At 45.0% G+C, this 10622-nt stretch overlaps 1 protein-coding gene across 6 annotated transcripts in view; it reads left to right on the forward strand.

The window, feature by feature from the left end:
* The window catches only part of LOC148026174 (DHHC-type zinc finger family protein), a 70962-nt gene extending 60680 nt beyond the window's left edge, over window positions 1–10282 (forward strand). For 5 of the 6 annotated variants that reach the window (XM_087693453.1, XM_087693456.1, XM_087693457.1 and 2 more), the window contains 3 exons: window positions 8995–9229; window positions 9325–9623; window positions 9761–10282. In XM_087693453.1, coding sequence (XP_087549579.1) covers window positions 8995–9229; window positions 9325–9623; window positions 9761–10255 — 1029 coding nt within the window. In that variant the 3' untranslated portion in view covers window positions 10256–10282. The remainder of the gene's footprint in view (window positions 1–8994; window positions 9230–9324; window positions 9624–9760) is intronic. The other variant, XM_087693459.1, reaches the window with a different exon arrangement.
* The last annotated feature ends 340 nt before the right edge of the window (window positions 10283–10622 follow it).

Raw genomic sequence — 10622 nt, forward strand, 5'->3', positions numbered from 1 at the left:
TGACAGAACGAAGGTGTTACTGAGCCATTTGTCCTTGCCCGCTCTGTCAGACAAGGATGCCCTTTGAGCCCTCTATTTTTTGCCCTTGCCACACATCCAGTTCTTTCGATGTTATCTCATATGGCAGCCTCTTCTCAGTTGGCAGGACTGTCGCTTCCTACAGGACAGCACTTCATTGGCCAATCCCTGGCGGATGATACTTTTATGATTTTGCGTGCAGACAGGGATAACCTTCGAAGAGCATTGGATGTTTGGGGCCTCTTTGGTCAGGCGTCCGGCCTTCGCATTAACGCCCTCAAATCAGCCATTCTCAGCTGCACGGAGTCGGATTTGCAGTCCTTGGATTGGCAGGGTCTGGTTGTTCCTCGTGGCTCCATTGTCAGGCACCTTGGGTACCCTTTGGGTGTTGATGTTCCCCCAAAGCAGCTGCTGCAGTGGATTTCTCAGAAAATGGTGGCTAAGTTTATGTATTGGAAATCTCAAGCCTGGCCTTTCCATGTTCGTCTCAAAGTGGCCCAGACTATTATGTTGCCAATGCTCACATATTTCTTACCATTGTTGCCCTGGACTACTACGACTCTCAATGCTCTTACTCAGTCCATTCGTTTCATGCTATGGAAGAAAGACTCATTGCACGCAGGTATTTCCTGGATCTCTTGGTCGCATGCGTGCACTCCTAAACGCATGGGTGGCGGAGCTATTTTAGATGCCCAAACTCACATGCAGGCACTCCGTTGGTCGCTTTTCCGCGCCATGTGCTCGGATCATCATCCATGGGTCGATATAGCCCGTTATTTCCTTGAGGGCCAGGGGCTTCAACATGGCAATACCCAGATCCGGAGTTCTTGGTGGCATGTTCTTAATGCTGATTCGCGGTTCTCCAGCTCTTCTTCGTTGCTGCTCACTCATTTGGTGTGTTCCTGGAAACACGTTCTCCAGAAGGCCCAGTGGCATCCAGGGGAGGATCGCTTAGCTGCTAACTCTTTTCAATTGGAGTTGCTGGCAGTTTCCCGTTTACTTGCATGGGACGGTAAATAGGACCTCAGACCACAATTCAACCGGATGGCCCGTTTGGGTTTGTCTTCAGTTGCGGATGCCACCCTTGCCAGTCGCAATGTGCTTATATCTTTTCGTACAGCCAGGCGGCTTTTCAGGATCCCTCGTGGTTACAGGCCTTTATGGGAACAGCTTTTGAGGGTGCTCCAGAGCAGACAACCCTTTCCTGCCCTTGCTTCGGATCATCCCTGGCAGGATTGGGACCTACAAGGCCGGCTGACCTTAAGCAAAGCTTCTGATAACCAAGTGTATCATATTCTGATTAAAGATCATCAATGGCTCGTCACCAAAGTGAATGCTTTATGGGGATTACGTAAATCCCGGTCATGGTGGAGGGAAACTGTGATGGCGGGCTGGTTGAACAAGACACCCTTCAAATGTAAAGTTTTTCTTTGGAGAATGATGGTTGGTGGTCTTCCGCTTGCTTCGGCTCTCTCCAAGCGACGAATCTCCAATGGCCACTGTTTCTTTTGCACCACTGCTGTGGAATCCGCCCGCCACCGATTTATTTCTTGCCCCCTCGCAAAGAAAGTCTGGTTATTTATGTCGGCTGTTTGGCAAGGAGTGGTTGGTCCCACCCTGCGCCCCTTTGATTGGGTTTTCGGGCAGCCCAAATACCCCGCTCCTGCACAGCCACATATGAAGCTCGTGTATCATTTTCTTCGATATTGGGGCTGCTGGCATAACTGGACCGTCCGGAATGCTTTTCTTTTTGACTCCGCCTATAATATTCAACGGCATATTGCCAGGCTTAAGGGCCTCTTGTATTGGCAGTTGGATCTTCTCCGGCATTCTGATTTGCTCTCTAGGGAGGACTTACGTCCCTGGCATAGGGCAATTTCCTCTGCATCTTTGCCATGACGTTGTAACTTGTAGCACTTAGAATCTCTTCACATGATGACTTAGATTGTCGTCATGTATCTTGTAATCAAGTAATCTTGTATTTTTTTCGTAATTAATACAATTACCTTTTACGAAAAAAAAAAAAGAGAGAGAGATTAGTGTATGCACATTAGACAATGGAGATGGGTGAACATGTGGTAGGAGTGTGACACAAGCAAAAAGAAAAAACTGGAAAAAATGTCAATTTTTGGTCAACAAGCTTGGAACGACCGTTTCAAATAGGGAATGGCAGGGAACGGCCTTGGGAATGGCAAGGAACGTTTCCTGGCCATTTCACCTCCTTGGAGGGCTTGGAACTTGTTACTCCATTCCTACAGGCCGGAACGACTATTCCCTGTTTCTATGCATCCAACTGATAGACCGGGCCATCTCCTATGGCTAGCCAAGGCAAGAACTACGCGAATAGTGGCCATCCGAGTTGTAGGGGAAAAAGTATCATGGAAATCAATGCCTGCGCGCTGTGCAAAATCTTTAGCAATAAGGCGGGCCTTGTGCTTGTTCAATGTGCCATCACTACGGTACTTGGGCTTGAAGACCCATTTGACTCCAATGATCTTCTTATGAGGAGGCTTTGGCACGAGATACCAAGTGCCATTCCTCTCAATCGACTCCAGCTCTTGTCCCACTGATAGACCGGCCATCTCCTATGGCTAGCCAAGGCAAGAACTACGTGAATAGTGGCCATCCGAGTTGTAGGGGAAAAAGTATCATGGAAATCAATGCCTGCGCGCTGTGCAAAATCTTTAGCAATAAGGCGGGCCTTGTGCTTGTTCAATGTGCCATCACTACGGTACTTGGGCTTGAAGACCCATTTGACTCCAATGATCTTCTTATGAGGAGGCTTTGGCACGAGATACCAAGTGCCATTCCTCTCAATCGACTCCAGCTCTTGTCCCATTGCTTTTTGCCAATGATCATGCTGTAAAGCCTTCTTGATGGAAGTGGGCTTCCAATCCAACATGACACGAGGCATCAAATAGTAATTAGTGTAAACAAGCTCAATGTGGTGTGCTTGGTTTCTCCGAGAACGCCGTGGGCCATTGTGCAGTTGCCACTCCTCAAGGATCCCCTCAATCCTTGCACCACGAAGAGTGTCATGAGCCCAACGAGGAGGAAGCTGGATCTCGCCTCATCGCTCTCCGTTTGCTAAAGTTTCGGGAAGATCCACCAATGGCGGGGAAGCAATCAGTGAATTCAGTGGCTAAGAACTAAGCTCGTCATCCAAAGAAGAGTCCTCAAGAGGCATTGGTTGCAGAGGAACAATTGCTGGTGCCCAACTATCACTGGGATCTCCAAGAACAGGGTGTTCCTTACCTCCTTTTCAAGCTAGAACTTCCACGAATTGAACATTACGGCTCGTGCAGACATCCCTCTTAACAGGATCATATAATCAGTAGCCTTGAGATTGTGAGCTATAGCCCACAAGCACTTCTCATTTGGAAGCTGCTTTAAATTTTTCACGCTGTGTCTTCGGGATGTGAACACAGGCATCACACCCAAAAACCATGAAATAAGAAACATTTGGCTTAGACCCAAAGTACGCCTCATATGGAGTCAGATCAACAACGGAAGTAGGAGAATGATTAAGGATGTGAATTGCGGTAGTCATAGCCGCAACCCATAGACACTGAGGTGTCTGATGGTGCTCCATCATGGTGCGGGCCATCTCGATCACACTGCGATTTTGTCGCTCCAAGATGTCATTCTCCCGAGGGATGTTTGTACTTGCAAACTCTTGGTGAATACCACGATCTGTACAAAAACGAGCAAGCTCATCAGAAACAAATTCTCCGCCCTTATCGTATCGTAAGGTCTTCAGCTTCTGGCCCGAGCGGTTTTCCTCAAAGAGCACCCAATCCTTAAAGTTGGAGAAAGCCTCTGACTTCAACTTCAAGAAATAAGCCCACGTCATCCTACTATAATCATCCACAATTAGCATGAAATACAAGCTTCCTTGAAGGGACTCCGCCCTCATTAGTCCACAAAGATCGGTGGAAATAAGCTTCAAGGGTGCCGAAGACCGCCTCAAAGCCTTGCTGGGAACAACATCATGAGTTTGCTTCCCATGGATGCAAGGATACACAAGGTTGTTGGCTCACCACAATATCTGGCAAGCCTTGAACAAGCTGTCCCTTGGACGCCTTCTGAAGGTAATCACAATTGAGGTGGCCAAAAGGAGCATGCCAAAGATCGGACTGAGTTTGTGAGTAAGAAGAAGAGAAGTCAAGGCAGCAGGAGACCACAACTTGTAGACTCCATTTTCCTCATATCCTGAAGAAAGAACTTGTCTTGATCCTCGATCAAGAATCCGAAAAGAATCCACATCAAATTCAACCAAGAGACTGAGGGCATAAATCTTGTGTACCGAAAGAAGATGGTACCCCAAGGCCGGCACATAAAGTGTTTTGGATGTATGGGCACTACCTCGTCCATCTGGAACAAGATGCATGTTTCCATGTCCCTGTATAGGAATAGACGAACTGTCACCAATGAGAATTTGGCCATGCGAAGGCCGCAAATGAGCAATACTTGCTGAAGGAGTCATATGCCGTAAGGCACCACTGTCAACAATCCACTCCCAAGTGTATGGGGCCGTCAACGCAGCATTAGAAGCCATCAGGTTCGAATCCTCAACCACCTCCAAGTGGATGAAAGCAGCTGATGAGGGAGTAGCCACCGCTCCGGAATCCTTTGAAGATTTCTCCTTCTTCTCCTTGTCGGGGCAATCCTTCTTCCAGTGACTCATTTTGCCACAAATGTGACAAGTAGATTCCTTTTCTTTGTCCTTCTTAGATTTGTCCTCCTTCTTTTGGTCCTTCCCCTTCTTCTAAGAGGACTTACCAACCAAGGCCTCAGATTTAGAAGCATTGGTTCCTTTCAATTGCTCCTCTCGGTCCAAGACCATAGGAACCAACTCTTTCCACTGAAGAGTCTCACACCGCCTTGAAGTAATCAAGGCGGAATAAAAACCATTGAAATGGGGTGGTAATTGTGAAAGAAGAGTTATTGCCATGTGTTTAGAAGTGATCACCTTCCGGGTTTTGAACTTGTATCTAAAGCTGCCTCAGCTTGTTGATATGCTTCTGCATAGAAGATGACTTGTTGACACTCATGGTCCGCATCCGCACTTCCAAAGAAACTTGCATCATGATAGTCCTCCGATTGTACATCTGAACAAGCTTGAGCTATATCTCTCAGGCCACCATCAAATGCTCAATATGAGAGATAATAGCTGTAGTACATGAGAGAAATAAAAATGAGTGAATGTGAGCATTGAGTTTATTTCAATGTGCTTGAGCCTTTGCCAATTCCACCTTATCACTAGAAGAGAGTTTGGACTCGTCTTGCAAACAAGGATGATGAATAGCCTCCTTAACAAGCTTCGCCAAACCATAGGACTCCAGAATGGCAAGCATCATGACCTGCCAGATGCGGTAATTCTCGCCATCAAGCTTTTGATCTGATGGAAGAGCCGGTAAGACGGGTACCTTCCGGTTCATGATCGTGTGAAATTCTATCTTGGCCTTAGAAGACATCTTCATCTACAATGCCTGCACAAAACACAAAGAGCAACCCTCTCTGATTTTGAGAATACAGCATGCTAGGGCTTTGGTTCACTCGTCCCACTCCTTCACCCGTTGGAGGCGATGGAAAAGTAAAATTTGCACTTGAAGGCCCAAAATGCAACGTTCTTCCGTCTCTAATAGCAAAAACCAGCAGCAGCTTCAGCAAAGCTTCTCCTTTCTCGCATGCCCATGCTCACCTCAGCCTTGTTCTGATGCACAACCTCTTTCTTGCTCACACTTGAATGCTGAAAACACAGCCTTGTGTCACATTGAAATCTCCTCTTCAAATAGGTCCACCCTAGGTCGGGGTCCTTCAATGCTCTAATGCCATATCAGAGTGAAGCAATGCGCCACCGAATGACCAAGACAAAGAGTGAATAGAGAGAGAGAGAAAGAGAATGAAATACAAAAAATCTGCATTGAAGAATGTTGTATAAGGATGCAGAAATATACATGGGTGTAGAGAGAATATCTACATATGTTTCCACCTCAAAGATCTCAGTCTCCGTTAGCCCCGAGGGAAGTTTTCACAGTCTGTAGCCTGAAACCTATGAAAACAACTATTGGCGATTGCTAAAATTAGGGCCGATAAATAGGCTAGGAAAAATGCCAAAAATAATGCAGGTCACGACTGGACAGCAGTTGTCCGACCTGCACTGGCCGATTGCAGGAAATCTGGCCGATTGTGCCATGTGGTGGCACCTGCTCTTCTTGCCGCTTGCTGTACGGACTGAGTGCCATGTGGACTGCATGGAGAAACTGGAGAGAAACTGCTCATATCTGAATCTGCGTGTCCAGGGAATGCCAATCTCTAACAACCTCAAGTTCAATAGAAAGTGCAAGTGGGCGCAATGTAAAAATGTGAAAAGACTTCCACTACCAAAAGGTAGGCACATGAAGAATGTAAGAAAGTAAAAGGAGAAATGTGTAGCAGAAAAGAGAAGACAAACTAGAGCATGCTCTACAAGGATCAAGTGATGTGTAGGTGGGAAGTGGAAAGGGATCACGGTCAGTATCACGGAGATCTGAATTGGAGGAAGGCTCCACAATCTATTGGGTGGTAAGGGTCTCTAGAGAAAGTGGGCTCAAGTGCTTTTAGTTGCGAACTCCAAGGAGAGGGCAACTTTGAGCGGAAAGGGAACTTATCAAAGTCTTTCCTCAAGAGAGAAAACATGTGCCTGAGGATAACTGAAGTCCACAACAATAGGATAGGCAGTCTCGATTGCATTGCAATGTGCCAAAGCATCCATTGCCACTATTGGAAATACATGTTGGCATCGTAGTCAGAGGCTCCAACAGCCTCTAATAGCCTTTGGCATGGACAAGTATTGCCAAGTGGCAGCCTTCTAAATGCATTTTTTCAGTAATTCTCAGCCCTTTCGGGATATTAATTCTGAAAATTAGTTTAATGATTAATTCTTGCTTAAGAAAATAATTGTGCTAGCCAACAATTAAATTGGCTATGACAAAGGCAATCTGTCATCCAAGTATTCATGAGCATTTATTAGCTAGCAAATTGACATTAATTAATTAATTAATGCCTAGCTCCTAATGTCACCACTAACATTAATGGCTAATAAAATGATCTAGGCCAAAATCTGTCACAAGGTACCACCTAGTACTTGTCAAGTTACAACTCATTACAACTTTTGCCTTTGACATCCACTAACTTCTTAGGGTCCTTGGCCCGTCATTGTGAAATAACTTATTTGCACGTCACATGTGCACCTCACATTTACACATTTGATTAACAATTTATGCAAATGCTGAGCAAAGCATGAAAAATTCATGTCCCTATGACAAGTAGGATGCTACAAAAATACTGTAAATTTGAGAGAGTAAATGTGTGAATTGCTGGGGACATGGCAGGCTGGATGAGGCAACAGCTAGATGTGGGGCGGGGGACTGCCAAATTGGGCAGCCAGCGGTAAGTGATGGCGGAAAGGCTAGGAATAGGTGTAGGCTAGGCTATGCTAGGTGTAGGGTGGACTAGGTGTAGGCTGTTGTACATTATTTTTGTTATTCATCCTCTCACTAATCTGAATGTGATTTGTTTCTGTAGATATTCCCTTGTTTTGATATACATGTTGATGTGGTGGTCCCCACAAAATCTCAACCTTGATGTTCAGAGAGAGATTCCAAGCCGTGAGTAGTTCATTGTGAGGGTGTATCTTTTCTTTGGGTGTCCTCACCCCATTCCAATGAGTTCTTCGTAAGGATCGGCCAAAAGTTGCTTAAGCAAGAATGTCCTGTTTGGGGGGAGGTCGACGAAGGATGCCTGATAGTGTATTGGCCACTTTTGGCAGATGTGGCTGCCAAATAAGAAGGGCTTGGCTCTCCCTAGTGTGGAAGCAGCAAATAAGGAATGACTTTGCATGCTTTGGGATACTGCTAGGAGGCATTCCAACTAGTTGCAGATTAATTTGACCTGTATGCATCCTTTGAGGTTCAGGTTGAAATGATTTACATTTGCTAGTCATTGCTTCTTTTGTTTGGGCAGTTGGGACACTTAATGCCAGAACGCCCTTCCAAAAGGATGGACAGGATTTGATTGATTGTATTGGGATGCATGATGGTTGTCTTCTTGAAGATGCACTGACAGTTGCTCCGCCTTTAAAGCACGACTAGGATAAGGGAAAACAACTAGTTCAGCCCTCGTGTGCTGCCCATTCTGAATGGCAGGAGCTCCATAATAAAAAGGGGAAAGTCAGAGCTGGTAAATCTTGCTGGTAGTAATGTAGATCATAATAAAGTGCTCTGCACTCATGCAAGGATGATGAAACAAGCCCATTGGGGAGCCTGTGATAAATGACAAGGGGTCATCAGGTACTATGCCCTGGTTATAATTTGTGGCCTTGAGTGGTTAGGTTGCATGATCCATCTGCTCGGCATGCCTTTGACAAGGGAGGAAAAGTGCCTCAGGATAGCAGATTCTCCCATCAGAATGCTAAAAACATGGATCAGCCATCTACTTCAAAGAGAGATGGCTGTGGGAAAAGTACAGTTGTACTGCTGGCTGAGGTTTTGGATGAAGAGTTGCTAGCTCCATTCATACTCCACATCTGAAGGCCCAAATATCATCCCAAATACAAATAATACATGCTAGCTGATCTATTCATTTTACATACAAATGATGCAATCAGCACTACACTTTCTTAGCATTGAAACCAATCTGCAGGTCCCACTGCGTGTGGACACATTCTTTACAAATGTGCTGCCTTTATACCTCAATTAAAAAATGCTGCCTTAGATTTTCACTTATCGTGCATGTGCATTGCTCTTCAATAGTCAACTAGCAAGCATGAAAAGCAACTGCAAAATAGAGATTGACTTGGGAGAAATTCTTGACTTGGAGAGTCCCATTTTCAATGTAACTTCAGGCTCCTCTCATTTTGTTCAACTGATTTGGGAAACTTTATCCCAAAAATGTTTTTCTAGAAAATACCCGTGGTTTGTGTGTTGACTGCAGTTTCAAAAGTGGGAGCAGAGGGAAACACAAAGTGAAGCTTATGAAACAGAGTGCTGGGGTTGTGGGCTCCGTTTGCTTCTGCCTTCGCAAGTTCCCGTGTTCAAATGTGGGTGGTGTGGAGCTATTTCAAGCCATCATGCGAAGGCAAAGAAGTCCGGATGCTGCACAAAATTTTCTCGTGCTTTGGATTGTGTACTTGTTGCTACTGTTCTTGTGTTGATATCTCTGATTATTGGTGAGTATAATGTTCTCCTAATATTGGTTGCAGAGCTGGAAAGTGTTATGACCATGCTGCAAACAGTGTTCACATAAATAGTGCATTTGGTGCAGGTGGAGGATCATGGGCAGTTTTTCCTGTATTGTTTCCTGATTTCACCTTTGGTTTCTGGACTCATCTGATTCTGACAAGCTTTCTTTCTTTCAACACACTATTCAACTACTGTGTGGCAGCTATTGTGCAACCTGGACCCTTACCAGAGATGGTCTGGGGAAGCTATGAGTCAATCACAAAGGGTGCTCTAGAAGGACACCGATTCTGTCATGCCTGTAACAAGCCAAAACCACCACGGGTACACCATTGTCGAGTTTGTAAAGCTTGTGTGCTTGATATGGATCACCATTGCCCCTTTGTAAGTGAGCTTTTGAACTAAATTCACCATTTTCTTTTGTTTTAGACATCAATGTTCAGGACAGGACCTGTGTGTTAATCTGCTCCTGTATAGAGTTGTTTTTTAGAATGCTTTAATCATTGCAGTGTCATTTCCAGATTGGCAACTGTGTGGGAGCAGCAAATCATCGACCTTTCATCCTTTTTCTTATCTTCACTGTGATCAGCAATTTATATGTACTGGTTATGTCCATTCTTGCAATCATAGAGTTATGGAGTGCTGTAACGATTACCACTGATATGTTGGTAGTGCCATCTACTAGTTGGCACCTGGTGATGGTATTGGTGTCGTATTTGCAAGTAATGCTTGGGAGCTCAATCTCAGCTTCTGCAAGGACCATCACACTTCTGTATCTTGTCGCTGTTAGTTTATCTGTGGCAATTGGTGTTGGACTCCTCCTCTATCAACAGATCCAACAGCTACAAGATGGTTACGGGTTCATAGACTCTCTTCAATCCGAAAATAGGGTTCTACGAGATGTTAAACCAGGGTGGAGAAACTTGACGCGAATTTTTGGATATGGACACCCCCTTTTTTGGTTTCTTCCAAGGTCGGGTTTTGTAACCAGTGGGAAAAAAACACACGAGAAGTAACATGTTTCTTTCACCTGTTATCCTCTCCATGTGTTGTGACAATTGGAAGTGTTCTGTTTAGGGGTGTTGTCACTGAAGAGCAGGCTCACACAAAAATCTGTAGATTGCTCGTACAATGGGACTCTGTAAGAAATGAGACATAGCTTGCCTGCAGATAAACTTAAATCAGCATGATTTGAATTAGCTGAAACCAAAGAAAGAATTCTGAACATCCTCATACTACCTTTAATTGCTGTGTCAAAAGGGGTTGGCTGTATTCTGGTCTGGTGACAACTTCTTGGCATGCCTTGTGATATGCTCCTATTAACTATAACACTCTGTAAACATGCAGATCATGCAAAGATAGAAAAACTTTTTGGGCTCCTGT

Source organism: Lygodium microphyllum, chromosome 14 (genome assembly GCF_053477565.2).
Source record: "Lygodium microphyllum isolate KBCC chromosome 14, Lygodium_microphyllum_v1.1.10, whole genome shotgun sequence".
Taxonomy (NCBI): domain Eukaryota; kingdom Viridiplantae; phylum Streptophyta; class Polypodiopsida; order Schizaeales; family Lygodiaceae; genus Lygodium; species Lygodium microphyllum.